Genomic DNA, 24,171 nt, shown 5'->3' on the forward strand with positions numbered 1-24,171 from the left:
ATATTATTCGATATTACACAGCAATAGATTCTAGTTTTCTAGTAATCTTTTGATTTGTTAAATATTCACTTATCTCTAGATCTCTATAGAAATCATTTCGCGAGCTAATAATGCGGAATAAGTGGAATCGAATTTATTTTCGTTGGGCCGATTGCATATTCGCGGCACGTCAAGGAAAACAGGAATACAGGAGGGGTGGTCGCAGTGAGAGATTTATTCGCGGGTTTGTCCGTTTTCGCGGCATGGAGTGGAGACTAGAAACAAGAAGAGTCGAAGAGGAGGATACGTCGTAAGGCGGGGGTGCTTGTAAGTTGAACGTCCGCTGCGTCGAATATAAATAGCGGTCGACGACGTTCGTCCACCTCGTCTTTCTCTTCTTATCCTTCTTCGTATTCTTTTCCTCTTGCCTTTTTTTTTCTTTCACCTTCTCTTTGGACTCTTCGTCTTCGTCTTGACTTTTCACTAGGCTTGAGAGTGCCCCATCGATTCTTAGGAACTCGTGTTAGGAAAGTCTACGAGGCGTAAATTTAATTAGCCGACGATCTATGCTTCCAAATAGGATTAATCTTAAGGAAATTATAGATTGTGGGTTCCAGTGAATGAGTCTTGAGCTTGTTTCTAATATTTCATGATTTTTCTGTAGAAACATGATATTGTTATTTATTGTTGATATTGTTAATATCATTATATATTTTATATATAAAATTTTTCAGATAAATGTTTTTAGAAGAATATATAAAAAGATAATTTTATTAGATAATTAAATTATTTAGGATTAAATTTATTTAATTTAGAAAAATTTTAATTTTAATATTGTTATTTTATTATTATTTTATTATGTTCATTTTTATTAGAATGCAATTTTAAAATTTAAAATACTTTTTTATTTTATCTTAAGTAATATTATTTGAATGATAATATATTCGAAATATTCTTCACGTGGTCCATGTAATTTCATATTTCAATAGAGCACGTGCGTTAAAATTTGACGAATTCTCCCCTTCTCGAAACATTTGCAGCCGCGTGTTGTACAGCCTCTTCCGTATTCGACTCAGTTGAATTGTAATGATCTTGAGGGATCCTGGGGGCTAAACAGAGCTTTATAGGCTAGGAAAACACGTGTTCGTAAACCAGAATTCGAATCACTCGAGGGTTGATTTACATCGAACCCTAATCGTGGTCCTCGAGTCTTTAATCCCATATTTTCACACAGGACTTTTTTAGACTTTAATCAATTTTATCGTTTCTTTTTTTTTTTTTTTTTTTTTTTTCAAAAAATTAATTTATCTTTCAAATTTGACGTCTGCTTTTATATTTTATATAAATATTTTAATTAGTTAAAAATTTTTCTCTCTAAATTTTCATTGAAAAAGAAAAATATTTTTATTGTTAATAACGATAAATTGAGGAAAAATGAAATAAAATATAATAAACAGTTTTTATATAATACATAGTTGGAAAAAATTATTTGATGAAGAAGAGGAAATATAAAATAATGATTACCAAAAGAAATGGTGAAAATAGAATATTTTAAATATGATAATGAGATAAGTGAAGGTAATGCAGGTTTTAAAGATGGGAAGAAAGTACAAAGGATTAAAGGATAATGTTCTTAATGAAATACTGGAAAAAGATAATAAGAGATAACTTTAACAATTTATTCCATCTATTCCGATAAAAACAGTGAATAATATCATACATTATTTTTTAAAAAAATATAAAATAAATAATTTAAAATTAAACTGTGAATAAAAATTTTATAATATATCATGTCTTCTTCGCAGAATCATTAATTATTAATCTTCTTCGACAAATTTTTTCTCTATAAAAAAAAAATTTTTATCGAAATTATAACATCATCATTTCTTTCCAACGAAGAATTAAGCAATCTTGCGTCCTCTGCTAGCCCGAATTTTTGAACCAAAAACACGGTTCTCATGGCGGGAAAAAGTTTGGAGAGGGGGTACGCGTCGATGAAATTTTCAAGTGGGCGATTTAAGCCAGCCCGGGTAGCGGTACTTACTCGGCGGATTATCGCTGCGAAAGCACAAGCAGCTTGTCTGGTATGCCAAAATCGATAAAGTACATCCACCTGCGGCCCCCTGCCCCCTCATCCACCGTGGAAATTCGTTTGACGTAAAACAGAGACGAAGACGAACAGCCTTTATCGCGGTTTTCAAGCGCAACTTATCTTCAACTTACGTTACTCGCGAGAACCTGTAACACGGGACACGGGGAAATTCCGGTCGAGTTGAAGAAAGTTGTTTCGGGCATTTTTCCTTCCGCGTGACGATAGATTTTTATCGAGGATTAACTTACCTATAAACGTGATATCTTAAACTTTTACGTTTTTAGTAACTTATTTTAGTAATTTTATTTTGATCGAATATAATATGTAATGTTAAATACACATTTATGCTTGTACCTAAAATTTTTGATATTCAACGTAATTATAAGCTATATGAAATCATTTGCAGACAACAGCTAAAACAATTAGTTAGATTTGAAAATCATACATGATGAAAAGATGATAAAGAAATAAATAAATTGATTAATGTAAAAATTAAGGAAAGATATCGACAGAAAAATATTTATTCAAAAATAATTTTTGTGATCGATTAATAATAAAAATTATTTAGAGTTCGTGTGATAAAATACAATGAAAACATTGAAATTTCAATTCTTGGTGCATATCGTGCAAAATTTCTTTTTAAGATTCCTTATATTTTAAAGAATTATCGAGATACAAATAATTCGGCAAAGAAGATTTTCATTTACGAATAAGAGATAAAAAAATAAAGGATAAGAAATGCGGTTCCATGTCATAAATAATGTGGTAGAAACGCGGCTTAAGGTGGAGGTCCCGACACGAAAGGTCGCGTGCGCCTATCCTCGAGATGGGAAACTGGGTTAACCGTCGCGGAATCGACGTAATGACTCGCAATTAAAATGAAATCAGAGGCGAATTTAATCGTCGTTAGATTTTCTTCAGTCGCGTGTTCATGGTTTTTGTATACAGGGATCGTGGTTCGCGGTACTCTAAAAGAGAGAAATAATTATTTTACGGAGAAATATGTAGAAAGTACATGGAAAAGTTTTTGTGTCCATACGTTTTTGTCTTTTCTATATTTTACACGCATTCAAATTTTCTTACATTGCGGTAGTTTTCATAAATGTATCTATAAATATGTATTTTATTTCGATCTAAATAAGAGTTGCCGAGTATGAAATCGATTGAAATGCAGTTTTAATTTCGCGTTTTCATTTTTACGTTGATTTTTATTGAAACGTTGATTTTTATTGAAAGAATAAAATTGAATGGTTCAAAATTTACCGCAGAATTTTTATATATATGTATAAAATATATTTATAAAATAAAAGTTTCCATTTAACAATCACGATCAATGTTATAAATTCATCACAATCGAAATAATAATTTTTACGAAAAGTTATTTCGATCTTCATTTTATTTAAATTTTCAAATATGATTATAGAGACGCTATTATAAAGATATAAAAAACTATATTCGATACAATCGTCAGCAATAAGAAAAAAAAAATTCTTCAATTTTTACTTCCCAACAATACAACTAGTCGTTCCAAAATACGTATCAAGAGCATCGAAGGTTTCATCTTAATTTCCTTCTTTCTTTCTTCCTTGGTTCTCGAAATCTCGCGAACTAGAAACAGAGAAGTTCGAGCGACCGCAAAATCCTCGAAAGTTTTTCTCTCGAAATAGCCCGGCCAAGAAGATAAGATAAGATAGAGAGATAGACAAGGATCAGAGACTCTCGATCGTTTCGTTCCATTCTTCCTCGTCTAACCTCCTTGCTAGAGGAGTCGATTCTCAAGGGGTGTACAGAGGCGGCAGGAGGATCGTCTCTCTCTCTCTCTCTCTGTCTCTCTCTTTCCTTCTTTTCTTTGATTCCTGACTACGCCTTGGTGCGCAACAGATCGTGGTTCTCAACTCTCGAGTATACCAGTTGCAGTTCACTTTTCAAAGACGTTCAATCCTCCATTTCCCTCTCTGTTGCGTGGTTCTTAGTCACGGGATTACCCTCTTCTCTTCATTTGAAGATTGGTTTGCTTTTAAAGCAACGTTTCGTTAATTTCTGGCCTCACTTGGCCATACTCTTGCTTCATTTAAAGAGATCTTGAAAATGGAATGTTTTAGAACAGTTTTTTCCAGGTTTTTAATTTCATTATAGGCCCAATTTATAATAAATAATTCCATTATTTTAGTCAAAATGTATAATTTAATTATGGAAAGAAATATTAAAAGAAATTTATCGAACAAATATTTCATGAATAAAATCTTATTTTATGATTCAACCTTTTCACTTTTGTATTATAAATTGTAACATATGTGCAACTTCGAAATTTCCAATTTAAATTTATGCAAATATTTAATTATGAGAAAATTTTATATAATAGTTTACTTATAATAACATATATACATTGACTAATTGAATTCCTTATATTACCATTTAAAAATTTGAAAGCAATAAGAAAAAATTATACATACTTATTAAAACAAAAATGTTGCATTCAATTTTTTAATTTTTTTACATCTTTAATTGACAAAAAGAATTCGTTATAAACCCTACAATTTTACACTTAATCTTTAAAAAATACGTACGTATATATGACATGACACACACGCGCACATACACATACATACACACGCACACACCTATGCACGCACGCACGCACGCACATCTAATTTTCCTGTATATTTCGCTTGCGTTTCATCCCCCACGAGTATCTCGTTATTCCGGCGCTCTCGTCTCTCGCGAACCCACTCGGAACTGTGGCGTAAAGTCAAGCGAATGGTTACAAATTGAAGACGCTAATTTACACACGGTTTCGCACTCAAGCTTGCTTAGCTACGGCAGGTCGGCTCTCACGCCGCCTCTGGGCTTGCCTTGCGCTTCTGCTTATTAACTCGCACAAGTTTATGAGCCAGCTTCTAACGGCTAACAAGGTAAACAATGTTTGGCAATTATCTCGGTTAAATGATCCTCGTGAGACGCGCGCTGAGCCTGGATACAACAGAAGTAGAAGAGAGGGGGGCAGGTTTTCTATGTGTTCGATTATTTTTGTTGCCGTTTAGTCAAGGACAGGACTGCCGTCTTAACCCAATGTAAAATGCGCATCGTGAATTGTCACTTGAAGATTTAAATAAAAATTCAAAAAAAAAAAGATGTTATGTATCGATAAAATTTTTTTATTAACTTCTCAAATATAGAAATTGAGTTGAAATTTTTTGTCCACTTTATAAATTGAATCTCAGTAATTTTCTTATCAGTTTTTTTTTTTGTAAAGAAAAATTGATTTAGAAAAATTTTAAAATTTAAATATTAGTGTTTAGTTCGAAGAAAAGATAAAATAAGAGAAATGTTGATGATTCATGATTTAAAATACAATTCTAAAATTTATCTTAAAACGAATAATATATTTTACCATTCATTCCTATAAACACATCCCGTTCGAATCCTTAAATCAACCAAAGCGACGATCTCATCGTGGTGCGATCGCACGCTCGAACCGGCGACGCGTGTCGCAAAAGAACGAGGCAAGAGTCAGAAGGAAAAAGAAAAGGAGAAAAAAAAATAAAGAAAGAAAATACGTATTTGAACGACGTAGAGAGTGAGAAAAGGATAGGAGGACAGCGAGACGAGACGAAGGGCGTAGGTAATTATCCATAGGAAGGTTCAAACTGGAAAGCAAAGTCGAAGGGTGCCTCTCCCGTGAGAGGCGTGAATTACACAGCGAGGCAAGCGAGCCAGCAGACAGGCTCATTGTCCTCCGCTAGTTTAATTAATGCAGCTGAACCGGCAGCCTCTCGTTCCTCCCCCACCACTTTCCCCTTCCTCTCTTCTCTCCGTCTGGCCTCTAGCTGTCTCTCCTTTCTTCGACGCCCAACCTTTCTCGACGTCATACCGTGTGCTTCCATACAACCACCATGATCTTCGATGATGTACGAAGATATAGAGTGGGGAGATAGGTTAAGGCGGAGTGGTTGAGAGTGTGATACACGATGCTCTTGCCAACGGGATTGCGACGATGATTTGTCAATTAGCAACTCGATACTATTTGTTGCGGTTTTTTTTAATCAGTTAAGAATTTTTATAGTTTGTATTCAAATTTTTGTGATTTTTTGACTATTTTATGTTTTTAGTATGTCGAGAGGATGGAATAACATTTGTTTTATTAAAATTTAAAAAATTTTTAATTTTTGAGATTATTGTTGTGTATATATTTTTTAGACAATATTTCTATTGAAAAAAATTTTATAAAAAGACTGATATTTTTAAAAAAAGAAAGAATCTTAATATAAACTGAACGAAATTTGATACCGATTCTTTATGTTAAATTCATTTCTTTTCTCGTTGAATCGCACGAGTTATTTATGTAGAGGAAAAAATAAGTCGAAATAAAATAAAATTTTAAAAGAGAATAATCGAAATTAAATTAATCCTGAAATCGAAATAATCGAAATAAATTAATGCGGAAAGGATTAATCGATTCAACGACTAAAACGAATTAAATTTCCGGTTACTGTTCGAACGAAGAGAAGAAAGAATATATCGAGCATCGAACTCGTTCACGTAATTTGACTCAATCGTTCCAGACTCGTGTCATCTTTATTTATTTTTTGTTTTCCTTCGGTCGAATAGTTACCGCATGATGCTCGATCGTGTAATTACATGAATTATGCCTCCGGTGTGTACTTTCCTCTTCTCTTCTTCTCGACCAAACTGGTCTTCGCTGCACGCACACTGGCGTCGAAATCGACTCTCCTCATATGCAAATCGATTAACGGTGCATCCATACTGGTTTACCAATCTCCTTCTTCGTATATCTCTTGTTCTTTCTTACTCCTTGGCTTAGTCTTTTTATCGCCTCCGTTACAGTCACCTACAAAAGTTCTTCGTGTGTATATTCTATATTCCGTAATCGATCGAACAATAAAATATTTATATATTTTATTATAATATATATATATTTTATAATATATTTTTCAAAAATTCTCATCCCAACGCCACAGTTACCTAAAAAGTACACTTTCAAAATTACACACAATTAAACATTATACCTACTTATTACTTATTATACTTCCTCTTAATTGAACTTTGAGCATCGAATAATTTTCATAACGAAAATTTTCACGACCATGCAATCATTCCATGTGGACACTTGACAGATGATCCTCTCGGGGGGACCGTTTTTCAAGCCCCTGTTTCGTTGAACAGCTGATTCCTTGGTACCAAAGAAACGTTATATATCCACCACGGTGTCGGTTTACGCGTAACACGGTGGTGTGGACACCGCAGAACGATACACGAGCGCAATAAAACGTTGAACGGGCCAGAGGAATTGGAGAAGCGAAACCATGGCCTCCTCGTTTTCAGCAACGACCGTCGATCGGCTAGCATAGACCCGTTCCCTTCGATCTCCGATCTTTCTCGACTCCCAGAAGACAGCTGCTCGAAAGGCAACAACCGGTTTCTCGTTTTTTTTTTTTTTCTTTCCTCCCTTTCTCTTCTGGGTCTTCCCCCTTTTTTCTTTCTTCCTTTCTCTCTGTCGTACCTTTTATCTTCTTCTACTATCCATCGTCTCCTGGAATTATATTGCAATTCTGATGTTTTTATCCTATTATCTATTAAAGATAACACGAATGAATTTCGATTATTGATTATCGGTAAACTTCAAAATAACTAGTTATCACTAGGATTGAACGGTGTCCATTTCGAAGCGATATTTTGAAACGAATTGATATCGATAGATTGAAACGAAGTTGAAAATGATATCTAGTAATTTTTCAAACTGAACTAGTTTCGACGATGAAAAATAACGATTTCTTTGTATTAAAATCTAATCTAATTTCTCTGGCACAGGAACTGATGTAACTTTTTCACTAATATCTTAGTTTTTCCTCTAATATGGAACACATTGATACGTCTAGTTTTTTACATCATCACATTAGTTCTCTCTAACTAGATAGGAAAACATAATTGAAAAATATTAAATTCGGCTTTTTTTTACGAATTTTTCTTCAACGAATTTATAAGGTTTCTTTCAACTAGTTATCCCATTTTTAATCCCTGTTTTCTTCGTCGAAAATTTTTCATTGCAATTTTCTTGTTTAATCCATCGTTAGCGGCATTTTCGTGCTGAGGCGTGCAATCACTCTTCTTCCCTCCGTCTTGAGGCCTCGTTACACCGGGATGATGTCTCTGTGGTCTTTGTCGGGAGATTGCATTATTCGCCATTAAAACGATATTAGCTCTCGTGGCGTCGCGTAGTTCACTCGTGCTTATGTACAAAGTAGACGATATTAAAATGAAATTTCCGCGATACCGTATCCGAAACGTGTGCTTACACGTTTAATGGCTTACCGTTATGCCACCGTTCGCTATCATTTTCCACAGTTTTTCTATGTGGAATAATATTCGTTAAAAATCGATGAAAATATCTTTCTGTGCTTTAGCTTTAGAAGAAAGAGTTTATAATTGATTCTATTTTTGTTCTTGATATTGATCATATTCATGGAAAGCAATTGAAAAAGAAGAAAGAAAAATTTCTATTTTTTAATCCTTATTATAATTTTTCTCATTGATTTTTTTTTTATCACTAGAAAAATACATCAGATATTAATTCTATTTTCCCTTATCTTTACTTACTGTCACAGTGAATTTTTTTTCACAACTATTATTTAAATTTAAGTTTAATTAATTTATTATTTGTCAATCAATTAAATAATTACTTCCTCGCACAAACGATAGATCTTTTTCATAACATTGCCAAAAAAAAAAAAAAAAGAATCTTAATTATCGAATCTCGTATTCACAATCAAACCGATCGATTAACTTCTGAAACACCCACACAATTTATCAATCCATATCATTTCACGATATCATCCGTCCCCCATCCCGTTTCCACCATTAATACGTTTAACGCTCGTTCCATTGGACCATCTGCTTTGGGGGTCGATGGTGATTCGCGCGGCTCTCTTTCCTTATTCTCGAGAAGCATTCAATTATAGACTTCAATTCAAAGGCGGCCCATTAGCATACGATGAATAATTCATCGGGCGAACGGTTAATCCGGCAATATGTAAATTAATCCCACTAATTGCGACCAACAATACGAACGTTGCGAGACGCGAGTCGTCCGCCGATTTATGCGCATATTTCGCGGCTCTGGCTTTTAACGAGGCTATACGCGACAATTTCGCGGTTCGAGTAGTAGTCGGTCGAAAATGAGGAAAGGGAATTCGATGCCAATAACGGTTGAGGATAGAGGAGAGAAGGGGGAGAGGGAAGGGGGAGGGGAAGTCAGACAACAGGGACCAAACCATCCTCCTCCTCCGTCGCGAATTATTATTTTATCCGTAATTGCTAAGAGAGTGATTTATGAAATGTCGCGGTGGAGCACAAGATCGACTCGTCTTGATGATTTAATGGAAGATTGAACGGAAGGCAACCATCGAAACGCGGTTACGATCGACCGAGTGTAAATAATAATTGGCTACGATAATCGATACACGTGTAATTAACATTTAGGAGGGGATGTACGACTAGAAAAGATAAAATATTAATTTTTCTGTATTTTTTTTTTAAATGAAAATGTTACAAAGAGAAAATTAGTTTCTCAAAATATATATATGAATATTAATTTTAAGAGCGATCAGTTTTTCAAAAAATTAATTTTCAATAAAATGGTAATAAATATTTCGAAGCGAAAAGTGTTTCGCGCTATCGATCAATATATATATATATATATATATATATATTCAATACTCGGTAGATAAATCCCACTAGAAAAACTCTAACCGCTGCGCGAAGAACAAAAGGCATAAACCGACGGCAAAAAAGGAAAAGAGAAGGTGAAAAAGGAGCGAGAACAGTTACAGGCTGTGGTAGGTCGCGGAGGCTCGGCATCGAGGATGGAAACAAGCCGGGAAAATGGCTGAAGAACAACCTCACTCTCTCTCTCTCTCTCTATTCCGCTTCCTCTGTCTCTGCACTCTTTTCCTTTACCAATCTTCACACCCTATTTTTTCCAATCCCTAATTGCGATTTCACCGGTTGGACTATAAAAAAGAAAAAAAAAAAGATAGAAAGAAAAAGGAAACGAGGCTCGAATGGAGACTCTTCAATTAGCGGGATCGTCGACGCAGCCACGCGACGATAACGGTATGTCGTTAATACGCTTATTCCGCGACCTGCCTTTCCCTTTTTCATCGCTAATGACCGGCTGAATGGTGCGTCGTTCCGCGAAAAGAACGAGAATATCCGGTGAATTCGAGCCGTTTCCGGGCCTAGCTTTTCAACGGTGGAAAGAGGTGGTGACGGAGAAACGCGTGGAAAAACGATTAGCGCGAACGCAATTACGAACGCTAGTTCGTTACTGGTAAATTAGAACGAAATAATTTGTTCGAGCGATTCGCTCGCCAACGCGATCCGCCAACTTGAAAAGAATCCTCTTTTCTCGGCAAATTAACGGAGAATTCATTACGCGTCTCTTTAACTCACAACTTCTTTTCTTCCGTGTGGTCTATACGTCTACTCTATTCGGATTGTCCTCCTTTATGATGTCAGGCTGTCAGCCTGCATTTCTTTTCTTTTCGTTTTCACTGTAATTTTTTTTAATTCGTCATGCGTCGGTCGTTAATGAAGGATAAGCTTGATTTCGAGACACTTTTTGGACGAATTAAATTGAATCGAGGTTACACAAGTGAAAAATAGATTTCTTTATGTTTTTCTTTTTTTTTTTTTTTTTTTTTTTTTTTTTTGTTTCTCATGGGAACGATAAACTCGTTAATTTGCAATAGCTTGCAATTAAAATTTGTGAAAGATTAAAATTTAGCAACAACCATATTACGAAGTTATATAATAAATTTATCTTTTCAAAATAAATTTATTTTTCGTATTTTAAGTAAGAAGTAAATACTTATCTTTACGAACCAACTACATCTTCTCAAAATCTTTTTTATCCTTCAATTCTTCAAAAAATAATCTTTCATCCTTCTCGCGTATCATAAGTGGTTGTCAATTGTATAACCCGCGAAATTCGAATAAAGAAAAAGAGGAAGGAAAGCGTATCGAGCTCTTTTCCTTCATCCATTCATTCCCTCCGCTCTCCCCTCATCCTCATTTATTCCCCCTGTCTCGACCTACCGTAAACCCCGCGACTCGTGGTGTATTCTCGTGGAAAGATTCGAGAGTGCGTTTATTATTTCGCCTCGGCAATGTCGCATGCGCATTGCCGCTCTCCCCATTCCCCCCACTCCAACTGACTGGTTGGTGAATCACTGTTGAAGCTCATGTGGCCGCGAACAAGTGGGTATACGCCGGGAAACGAGGCGCGAATTGGGCTCGATTTTTTTCTCTCTTCTTTTTTCTTCTTTTTTCTTCTTTTCCGAGGGGCGAAACAGTGGCAAGGGATAGAGAGAAAGGGTGGAGAAGTGGATGGAAAGCGGGGAAAGAGAGAGAGATTAATTACTGTCATGCACTGAATGGATGCACCTGTGGCCTCGAAGCAAGCTTTTTTCTATCGGATGCTCCAGGAAATTAACCTTCCCCGCTTGCCAGTTGAATTCTCGAGTTTTTACGGTTCTTCGCTGCTGCGTCGCTTCTTTTTTTTTTTNNNTTTTTTTTTTTTATCTTTTTTTTTTTTTTGTTCCTTTTCTCTCTTTTTCCTTACCCCTACTAGACTCTCCTCTCTTTCTATACCTTTTCCATTCCCGTCGTTGTTTTTGTCGCTCCATCTGAATTGTCTTTCTCCGTCTCGCTCTTTTAGACGGATAAGAGAGAAATTAAAACGAATGTTAGCGATGAGATAGCGAAACCGCTCCGCTCGCTCGTGTTTAATGTTCTTCTAATTGCATCGGGCTTCTTTTGATTGCTGTCAGGTCGGTGAATGTAGACTGTGTCGGGATTAATTCGAGTGTGAGAGGAATGAAAGAGTGGAGAATGATACTTATCCTGTGCAATGAAATAACGAGGGATGGTTTGGATTATTTTTCCCATTTTTATTCAAATGTATTTCGCATTAAGATGTATAATTTTTTATTTTCAAGTTACATTTATTTAAAAATATTAACATGTTCGACGAATCTAACCAAAAATTCTAAAAATCATTCGAACTATATTATTCAAAATTTCTACTTCAATTTTCGATATAATGTATTTATTATACAAATTATATGTATTTATTTGCAAATAAATAATGTTTAATGAACATGAAACGATACAAACGACACATGAATATACTTTTATTAATAACCAAAACTAAGAAATAACAAATAGAGAAGGATTTTCAATATCTCAATTCGGTTTAATTTCTCACGTTTATCCTGACAATTTCGACGATGGAAGAGCGCACGAGCGATGAGAATACTCGCGTTACAGGAAGTCCTCGAGAAAAAGCTCGTTCACTTTGTAAAGTCTCCGGGGCAACGCGTAGGTGGCGCGCGTACATGGCGCAAACCCTTCGCCATCGTCTTTTTAAACGACATCTTGTCAAAGCGGAAAACATTCTTTTACCTCCTTGTGTGTCACGCGACCCGTAAACCGTGTATCACGACACCTTATTACTCTTCAATAATTCGAAGATAAGCGTCGTTAGAACCGCTTCCTCAAGATTTCACGCTTCTTAACCTCACGCTCTGTTTGCCCTTCGCGTAAAAAGGGAAATCTTCTTTAAACCTTTTATGAACATAAGAAAGAAAAATATCTATAAATATCGAAGAAATATCGAAGGAAGTAGTTGGAGAATTTTTATATTTTTTTTTTCCATGTATTAAAGAAATTACCCCTCTCGAAATTATTATTTGACAAGAAGTTTATTTGAAAATGAAGAATTTGAATATAAGGAAGGAATATCTCGTGAAGAAACTTACGTAGGAAATATATTTCCACGTTTTTTCGAGGTAAGATGCCACTATTAACTCAAAAGCCCTCGACTGTTGAAAAGACCACGTCTATGGCTCTCAACTTTCATTCCGCTTCACCTTCAAGACTACGTCATCGGTAGTGAAAGTGTTAATTATCGTCTAGTAATACGCTTTAAAAAAAAAAACGTGAATCCACCTCCCTTTTTCACTCTTTAGGGTATAGCCTTGCCCTCTTCTCTTAATTCCTTCCCCAACTTCTTCTTTTCTAAGAGTAAGTGCGCTCTCTTAGTCCGCCATCTTTCATGTTTCTCCCTTTTTATCTATCGGCGGTATGAAATTTATAAAAAGACCTTTCGCGTCAAACATAATAATTTAGAGGTAATTTTACCTTTCTTGCTCGATCTCGTGGTGTAATTTTAAGTAATACTTCGAGGTAATAACAAAGTACTATTTTTAAGAGATCGAATAGTTTTACGATCAATCGTGTAAAGGTTAAATTTAATGTTCCTGATCGATGAAATTTATGCATTTTACACGGCGTTTGAACGGAATAGACGAAAATTTTAATTTTCGATATATATATATCGTGGAAAATTTTTTTAATCAATTAATCGATAATTTCATCATATTGTATAATTTATCAATTTGAAAATTCTAATTAGAATGTAAAAAAAAAAAAAAAAAATATTAAATTAAGTTAATCTCGATAAATTTAAATTACCTTCGAACAATTTATGCTATTAATTAAAAAATCAAGGAATTCAGGGAAAATTCAATTTACAAACAAATGTAGAAAATAAATTATAATTCATACGGAGGTGTTAATTAAAATAAAAATATTATCCTTCGCGTGGCGAAAAGGTTAACCGTATGCGCGCATCTGAATAGCCGTCTTATTATCTCATTTAATTTAATCAAAACAAAATAACATCGTATTAATAACGCATTACACGCGATACGTTATACAATTTTTTAACTAAACGTTGAAAAGGTTAAAATCGATTTGTTCCATCTAACTTTTTTTTTTCCTCTTTTTTCTTTTTTTTTTTTTTTTTCCTCTCTTACTTTACACCTATAGGTGAGTAGAAGGATCGATTAGAAAATTCTTAATGGCGCAGTTTAAAAGGCGGAATAGAGCATAGGTTATAGTTCGAAGCTCTTAATAAATTTTACGGCATGATAGCTCTGAGGCGCGCAACATCAAGATAATAATTAATTTCCCTCGGAGTATTTTCCAACGAAAATATCCTTTTATGTGGGTTAAACGTAGATTTAATTATATTATATTAAAACTACTATATATACCTTCAGTATCGTCCCCATAATATCCCGTGAATGGTAATTTAATTCCTCTCTCACAAAGGTATGAAAATTATAATATCCATTCATGTTGCACCATTCCTCGCTTTTCCTCTATCCGTCTCTTTTTATCCCCACCCGAGCAAGCAGCCATCATCCTTCTCCTTTTGATACCTTTGACAACGACCAATTGCCTTTCAACGTCGATCCCTCCCCCTTCTCTTCCCTCCTCTCTCGCGTGTCCGTTGACGAAAACATTTCGCGCCGACATTTTAATTGCAACTTGTGGAAATATTTTGGAAATGCTTTCGCAAATCCGTCAATTTTCTCGTAATTCCAATTTTCACGTGGAGAATTGTTCGTAATTATGATTACGAACGGACGAAATCACTAGATTTTCTGTTGTAATGGAAAAATTTTTCTGCAACTTCTCTTAAAACTTTTTCTTTCGTATCGATGATTTATACATAAAATATTTGAAACATCATTAATAGAAAATGTCGAGCATATTGGCAACATTCAATTTCCAATCTGATTCAACATTATGTTTAAAAACTATTTAATAATTTAATAAAAAAAAAACTCGTTATCCGTTAATATAATTATATATTTATAATTTATACTAATTAATTATTATTATTTTAATTTAATACTAATCTAACCTAACCTAATTTTGATATTCAAAAATAACATAAATTCAATACAACAATAATTCGATCAAAAAATCCAAAACCTTAACATTAATCTAACCTAACCTAACATTCTGATATTCAAAAAACACTCAATATATATAAGTTCAATACAACAATAATTCGATCAAAAATCTTAACACTAACTTAACCTAACCTAACATTCTGATATTCAAAAATATATATATAATATATATATAATATCAATATATCAATATATATAATTTATAATATCAAAATATCAATATATATAAGTTCAATACAACAATAATTCGATCAAAAATCTTAACACTAACTTAACCTAACCTAACATTCTGATATTCAAAAATATATATATAATATATATAATATATCAATATATATAATTTATAATATCAAAATATCAATATATATAATTATATATTTATAATTTATACTAATTAATTATTATTATTTTAATTTAATACTAATCTAATCTAACATTTTGATATTCAAAAATAACATAAGTTCAATACAACAATAATTCGATCAAAAATCTTAACACTAACCTAACCTAACTTAACATTCTGATATTCAAAAAAAATAGTCAATATATACAACTTTAATACAACAACAATAACTCGTCGATCGAAAAACAACGGTAAAAAACGTTTCCAATTCATCCATAACCTAATACCACGGATTCTTAATTCCCCTCGAATTCTCCCCCTCCATAAACCATCCCCCCCCGATACCAATGCCGAATACGAAAATCCAGGCGAAAGAGCACGCCACATGTCGAAGTTTCCCCAAGTTAACGCGTGGGCGGTATTGCAATGCTATCCATCCGACGCGCTCGAGAAATCCTCGTGAACCCGCGGAATAAACGCGGCTCATGCAAGAATTCGAGTCGTCGAGTTTTCGTAGGAGGAAGCCCGCGTGCGTCTTCTACTACCTGCAAAACTGGCGACAAAACGAGTCAATGTCGCCTGCAAGGGACCGTTTGGTTGTGCGCGGTGGATTGTGCGCGCGCATGTATACGCGTTTCCACGTGTGTTTGTACGTGTTATAGCGTGCGGTAGCGGGCAACGTAGGGACAAGAGAGGCGATATATAATGTTCCGCGATATTAAACGGGACGCATTCCACCGAAGCCACCCTCTGGTCCCTGCTATGAATGCTTCCACGACCCCCCCACTCCCCTCCCCCGTCTCCTGTCTCACCCTTCCGCGCACACGTGCACACGCGCGCGTCGGTATATACACATGCACACCCCCCCCCTCCCCCAGGTGGCGGCAGACAACCACCCACGGGAGCTCTGGCCTACTCGACCAGAGCTAACTCCCCTCCCCTCCCCTCCCTTCGATGGTTATACGCCAAATTTACAGCTTAGCCCGAGCCACCACCACGAACACGCCATTTACTACACCCCCGGGGACCGGATGCGCGGGGACCGGCTCTCTGTGACGCGTTTGCTCAAGGATAAAGCTGCTTCGAACGATTTACCGATGTCACCGATATACCCCAGGATGGGGACGGTTGTCGAGTGTACTTACTGTGCGTTCAGTTTTAGGGAGATCGGTTGTTTGATGTTGTCGGTTAGAGGGTCTAGAAGGGTTGAACGAACGGGGAGGGGGTTGCGTTTCGGGGGGTGGAAGAGGTGTTTCGGTGCTGATATGATTAGGAAATGGGGTTGCGTGTGTTGATTTTTTTAGGGGGGGAGAGAAGAATTTTTATAGGGGGGGAGGGTTGTTGGTTTTGGGTACATTGGGTACATTGGGTACATTGAATCGTAGCTTGTTTTTAGTTAGTCTGGATCTTTTTGAGGTCCATGTGATCAGAAAATATTGTTAACTATGATTTTGAAAAGATCATGGTGAAAATTGTAGTTGGGAAATTTGAATTTTTAATTAGATGTGAGTAGGTAACTGTATGAAAGATGTCAGTTGTGATAGTTGAATTGTTTGGTATATAGTCTTTTTTTTGGCAAGAAAATTTCTGACAATATATCCAGATAATTTAAATATTATTGGGTAACTATGATCATGATAAAAATTGTACTTGGGAAATTTGAATTTTTAATTAGATGTAAGTAGGTAGCAGTATGAAAGATATTAGTTGTGATAGTTGAATTGTTTGGTATATAGTCTTTTTTTTTTTGGCAAGAAAATTTCTGACAATCTATCCAGATAATTTAAATATTATTGGGTAACTATGATTTTGAAAAGATCATGATAAAAATTGTACTTGGGAAATTTGAATTTTTAATTAGATGTGAGTAAGTAACTGTATGAAAGATGTCAGTTGTGATAGTTAAATTGTTTGGTATATAGTAGTCTTTTTTTTTTGGCAAGAAAATTTATGATAATCTATCCAAATAATTTAAAAGGAAAATAATACTATTACTATTTACAGACACTGTAATATACTACTTTTCTTCAATTATAATAATAATAAATATCTTCAAATGTTTAATCTAATTTATCAACCTAAAGAAAAACTATTTTTACCATATTTATACAATTAAATAAATATACACACCATATTTTAATATTTAGAACAATAAAAATCCTAACCATAAAATATAGACCAAAAGAAATAGTTTCCAATCCATAATTACCATATCACTACTAAGTACTAACCAGTAGTTCCCATCCCACCCCGTGCAATCAGAATTCCACTCCTCCATATATCTCCCAACGGTTAAAACAGTTAAACCACCTACAACAATCAATACCTCAATGCCCCATACCTAAACTCCAAAATCCTCGCACCCCCATACACAACATATATATACACACTCACTTGAAACTTTCTCTCCAACCTCCATCATCCATACCAACTGCTATCCAAATCCTCCAACCAGGCCAGAATCGCTGAATTGTCGCGGTTCTAAGCGAAAAGGTGGTAAGAAAATTCAGTTATGCGTGGACGCACACTGGACCGAGTCTAGGTGGAGTTGTGGACGGGGGGAGGGGGGTGGCAAGGCGTGCGTCGCCTGGACAAGGACGTGTTCCGGGATCTCCCCGTGACCGGGAGTAGCCACGACATTCCAAAATGCTTTCTCCCACTCCACCCCTCTGTGCTCGAGTTCCTGCGCCGTATCACGGCTGACCCGGCCATTCCCTATCCTTCATCCGCGTATTTCCATCCCTCTGCCGACGGGCGCACCGAATGCAACCATGCGTCATCCGCCATGATCTATGCTTTCTGCCGCGCTGGCATTACGCTTCGCGTGCACGCGCGACCGCGCGACTTACCGCTTCGTATGTATAGGTGTATATATCCGTTTGCGTACAGGGTGTTTCACAAGTATGTGTCGATCTAGGCAAATGGAATAGAATAATGTTCGCTCGGGTGATTATGGATTGAATTTGGATTAGAAATAGGTGTTCTGGAAATGAAATAGAAAAGTGAAAGTAGTTTGTAAAAGTGTCTGTTTTTTGTACAGGGTGTTTCACAAGTACGTGTCAATCTAGGCAAATAGGATAAAAACAATGTTCGCTTAAGTGACATTGAGTTTGGATTAGTTATCCATGGAGATAGTTTATGTATAGGCGTCTGTTTATGTATAGAGTGTTTTAAAAATAAATCTTAGATGGTATTGGATTGAGTTTAACAGTTATCCATAAAAATAAGTGTTTTGGGATTAATATCTTGTAGAAATAGAAAACTATTTATGTACAAAATGTTTCAGAAATACATGTTAATGTTTCAGAAGATTTATTTAGATATATTAAAATACAATATTGCTTATTTAATTAACATTAATTTGGTTTTGTCTTAGTTTTTGAATTATGAATAAAAAATTGTTATAATAAAAATAATTGTTATTTTCTCTATCCTTTTTTATAAAACGTTCAAAAAATGAAAATCTAACAGACTAATATCAGGAAATAAAATATAACCATATAATAGATCCATTTTATTCACGAATTTTCAAACTTTAAACATTTTGTTTTGATTTTTTAATTATTTTTTTAACATTTTTAAAATATCTTTTGAAATATTGACACATATTTTTTAATTATCCTATGTAAATACAATTTACTCGTGTTTTTATATTTGTATATATTTTCTTTATATACATATGGGGTTGGCATTTATATAAGGACGCATTTACATCGGTTGGTCACGGAGTTTAGAGATATAGGCGTGTGCGTGGCCATCTCTGTCCGCCCGTGCTCGCGTCTCTATTAAAGCTATGCTCATTTTCAACGGCTTGTGTATATTGTGCCCGCACAACCATCCTCTGCGAATATTTAGAGAGCTCGATGAAACAACACTGAGCAGGATGATCTGTGACATCTGAATATCCCTCCACTTTTTTTTTTTTTTATCTTTGAACGATATAATCTTTTTTTTTTTTTTTTTTGAATTTATGGGCAAGAATAGGTGACAGTGAATTTGGAATTTTTGGTTTTCGGAAATTATTAATGTTTTAGAATTTTTACTTTGAATTTATATTATATTTATATTATTTGGTTTGAGAATTCACCTAATGTTTGCACGTAATCTTATTTATATATGAAATTTTTAACTAATAGTCGACATACATATTTACTCTCATAATAGTAGATTCATCTTAACCTAAAAATTCCTTACTTGATCATTCTTATTTTTATCATACTTTCAACAAACAATACTTACTTTTACAATCATTTTATCAATATACCTTCATCAAAATTCAAAATTCTCATTTCTAAATTATCATATATTTTCAACCAACAACAATCCATATTTACTTTTTATAATTATCTTCATCATCCTCCAATTAAAGTCCAACACTCAGCCAATCCGAAATTATCATCTCGTCACACATTGAAGAAGCTGAAAAGCCAAAGCCAAAGCTTTCGTATTCGTCGGTGGCGCCCGAGATTAGAGGCTCGCGAGGAACGCGACACGATGCAGTTTCCCCCATCATCGTCGTACGCGGCGTGTACACGGGGGTTTGTCGCCGCTTTCAAGGGATCCGGTATTGCGGTCGGAACACCGAACAGCGCTCGAGGCTCTTCCGGGGGCTTAACACACACACTCCACCCCCTGTAGGCGGAGTGTACCGCCTACGAGCTTCCCCTACCACCTATCCAAGCACTGATACGCGATATCAAGGAACACTTGTTGCTCCACGGCGTACAGAGCGAATCTCCCGCGCCAACTCCCGTACCACGATTTTTCACGTGCTGATTTTTCCACCACCCTCGTCCACGAGCCACCCCACCTCCCCAATGCGTAACGTTGATCTCGTTCCATCTCGTTAAACCCCGCGAAACGGTGAAATTTTCGCGCGCTTCTATCCACTGCTGATCGTCTTGCCTCGTTCCGCCTCGGTTAATTTCGTTTCCACTCGGTCTCTCTCGCTCCCGATCGGTTAATTTCGTTCTCGCTCGGTCCGTCTCGCTCTGTGCCGTGGCTCGCGGCTGTTCGCCCGTCCTTGTTTACATCATTGGTACACTCAGCCCGGTTTCGCCGACCGTTTGGGTGCGTGGTGCGTGTTGGCGGGTATCGGCGATATTCCAGCCTCGAAAACGAGAGAGCCGCGCGGATTCCGTCACGCGGCCACCGCAGACCCGAGATATGTCCGAGGTGCGACGGTGTAAATCTTATTCGTTCGCCACTATGCGAGGCCAACTCGAGGATCGGGATGCGCTGATATGATACGCGCGCTGCCACGCCACGGGGCGAACCGTTCAGAGTAATTCGATTCAGTCGTTTGTTTATAGTCTTTCGTTATTATGTTATTTTTTTATCTTTCTTCTTTTTTCTTTTTTTTCTTTTTTTTTTTTCTTTAGATGAATTCTGTGAGATAGTCGGAAGTGAATATATATGTTTGAGAGCAAATTTATTTTATGTTGATTTTATATATGATTGGGATAATAATTTTTTTTAATGAATTTGCATTTCAATAGATAATTTCTAGGTGTTTTTCTTTCTTATATACGTAAATATATTATGAACAGTGATCGCTAGAAGAATACAACAACACATTTGAGGATAGTATGGTATATGATTGTTGAGGATATTGAAAGTTCATTTAATTTGGATATATACACGGGGCATTCCAATTCAAAAGATATTGTTATCTATTAAATATAGTATTTTAAATATTAATGTTTCTAATACATTACATTTTAAAATTATACATCTATTAAATAAATTTTCGATATCACCAAAGATATTTTGCAAAATATATACTCACTTTTAATCTTCTTTCATTTTTATATCTAATTTTTTTTTCTTCGTTTCTTTTCTCTTTATCTTTAGACATGTGAAAGGAACAGATTTTGTTTTTGTCTCTTATTTTACCGGATCAAAAGAGGAAAATTTAAAAAGATTGTACACGTGGATGAGATATACAGGGGAGCAGAGAACTAACGAATGTGGTTAATTGTTACAGGCAGTGCGGTGGCTGCAGCCGACACCATTTCCGCGCCGTGGACTCCCACGAGTTCCGGGCCGCCGCCCGACGCGAACGGCTCCGGCTCGGATACCAAGAACCTCGACGTTGGCGAAATTAGCGATGTAAGTTCAATTTTTTCAATTATCTTCGAGTCATCATCAACTTATTCTTTCATCTTGAATATTTTTTTTTAAGTAGCTTCAACATACTTTGCTGCGAAAGATGTTATCTTGAGATTTTGTTGATATAACCTCAAAATTGCGTTTTTATTAAAGTTATTATTAAAATTAAAAAACTTAATATGGCACTTCGATATTACGATATTCTTAATTGTTTATATATTTATTAATATTGTTAATTATATTATGATTTATAACAAAGATTAAAGTTATATTAAACATTTCACGATAGTTATTTTCTAATAACATTTTCATTCATTCGTCGTGTAATATAATTGTTTATGCATTTGTATTATTGATTATCGCTGTACAATTTATATTAACCGAAAATTAGAATCAAAAACATTTGATCAATAGTTTTTCTAACAGTATTTTCTTCGCAAAAATTTTTCTTATTGGCTTGATTGGTATTTTTCAGGACGAGAAGGACCTATCGGCAGCGGACGCGGAAGGTGTATGGTCGCCGGATATCGAGCAGAGCTTCCAAGAAGCTCTCACTATATATCCGCCATGCGGCCGACGCAAAATCATCCTGTCCGACGAAGGGAAGATGTACGGTGAGTCGAGCAATTTCCTGACAAATCTCTCTTCCACATTTTCGCTAGGGTGATCGAAATAAAAAAAATAGGGTCGTGGAAGACGATGAAAAGAGTATTACGTGTGTGTATATTTATATATATATATAGATCGTTCTGTTTCATATCTATGAAATATACAGGGTATTAATATATTCTCGTGACAGTTTTTTTAGAGAATTGATTTTAATTTGACCAAAAAAACAAATACAAAAATAAAAAAAAATTGCTTGAAGCTTATTTGTTAAGCTTATTCACAATTTAATAAGAATTTAAATAGAGTATTTTAAAGATTTTCCAATTATTCCAAAAATATTTCATTGCACAAGAAAAAATTGATTCAAAAAAATTTTATTACTTTGAGGCAAAAGTAAGAAGAAAGTGAAATACCCACGTACCCCATAAGTCGATCGAAAATCCATCAACCCCAATTCTTATAAAAAAAAATGGAAACGAAAAATCGTTCAAGAAAAGATGGAGAAAAAAATAAAAAGAGAAAGAAATCGAAAATATCACGTGTCTCCCATATAAGGTGACCAAAAAATTCGTTAAGGGGTAGCGGAAAGAGATGGTGGAAAGTGGTAGGAGGGTGGGTGAAACTATATTGGGACAAAGATGCTGGTCAAGGGGGCTATCTTTCGAGGCGTGGCATTATTGCCTCGGTGGTGAGCTCATGGCGGTTAATGTTGGTGACTACGGTGGTACCCGTGGTCGTAGGAGGCAATATCTGCTCGGTCACGTAGACTGACCTCAGCATCGAGCAATAACGACGCCCGCCTCGACGTTTCTACCATCGCGCTTAGTACGTGAAGCATAAGGATCCTTCGTCTAAGGATATTTTTTTTTTTCCTCCATGCGATATTATTTGCGAACGAATCTGTCACTTTTGCTGTGTGGAATATTTTTACCTTGATTTTTGTTTGGATTGATTTTTTTTTTTTTTTTATGGTATTTCAGTCTCTTATGTTATACGAGTTTGTCTAAAAATATAAAAGTATAAACACGATAAAATAACTTCATATTATAAATTATATAATTTAATTTTTTTTTATTTGAGTTGATATAATTGTGTATTTTTAATTAAAGATATCTTTTTTGTTAGTTTTTTGTCAATTATGTTTTTTGAAAATTAAAATCTTGAAAATTGATGACTCTTTTGAGTGAAGTTATTCTTTGAAGTTAAAGAATAATTGTAAGAATATAATTTTTTAAGAGACAGTTATCTATGTAACATCCTTGTAAAGAAAAGGTTACATTTCACTAATACTTCTCGATCTTTCTCCTCAAAGGAAGTAAAAATTTTCCTCGACACCGAAACCACTCGCTCAATAGAACTTTTTCCCCCCAATCCTCCACTTCCGGTCCTTCTTGCCCCTTGGATGTTCCCGCGTATTTTTTTTCTTTTTTTTTTTTTTTTTTTTTTTTCGACCAGATGTAGGCTTGAATCCCCATTCGTTAAGGCACAATGTCGCTTAATTTTCGAAAGCACTCCGCGACGAAAGCCAAAGGGTGGCAATTCAATCTTGGCCCGTGGCCGCTGTGAAAACCAAGCTTAATTCGACCGTCTGCCCTGCTAACAACTCGCGAGTCGAAAACAAGGAGGAAGACAATCGACAAAGCCTTGTATCGTCGTTTTACCACCTCTGTTTTATCTTTTTCTTTTTTATACGCCATTCTATAAAAAAAATATTTCATTTTATGAAAGCAGTTTAATTATGTTTTTTTATCATTAAATGCAGTGTGATAGTCATGAATTAAAAAATTAATTAGAATTTAATATGAGATTACCTTTATGTAAGGAAGGGAAAATTAATTAAAGGGAGAAAAAGAAATATCATCTTTGTTTATTGAGTTATTGCTGCATTCTAGAGATGTAAAGATGGAATTCTAGGGTGCACTAGGGGCAGGTTTAGTTATTAATAATGGATTTCTTTATAGGAATTTATAACGTGATTATTATTTATAGTTATTTGGCATACTAGCTAGTTGGATCTGTGATAATAATCATGGTGGCTATGATCATTCTTTTAACTTCAATGCTTAGTGATAGCTTTTGCTTAGTGATCTTTTGTTTCCAAATTATGTTGCATTATTTTTCAGTCAATCGATAAAGATACAAAATTTATAATTTGCAATTTGTTGAACACGTAACATTCTTATGTAACATTG

General features: G+C 35.2%; 1 protein-coding gene across 12 annotated transcripts in view; it reads left to right on the plus strand.

Annotated features, from left to right (window-relative positions):
• Positions 1–24,171, plus strand: part of LOC122713346 (protein scalloped) — a 179,095-nt gene that overhangs the window by 116,124 nt on the left and 38,800 nt on the right. For all 12 annotated transcript variants that reach the window (XM_043933726.1, XM_043933768.1, XM_043933744.1 and 9 more), the window contains 2 exons: positions 21,246–21,370; positions 21,846–21,984. In XM_043933726.1, the coding sequence (XP_043789661.1) occupies positions 21,246–21,370; positions 21,846–21,984 (264 nt within the window). The remainder of the gene's footprint in view (positions 1–21,245; positions 21,371–21,845; positions 21,985–24,171) is intronic.

The sequence above is a fragment of the Apis laboriosa genome, unplaced genomic scaffold (assembly GCF_014066325.1).
Source record: "Apis laboriosa isolate Shangri-la unplaced genomic scaffold, ASM1406632v1 scaffold112_cov148, whole genome shotgun sequence".
NCBI classification, from domain to species: domain Eukaryota; kingdom Metazoa; phylum Arthropoda; class Insecta; order Hymenoptera; family Apidae; genus Apis; species Apis laboriosa.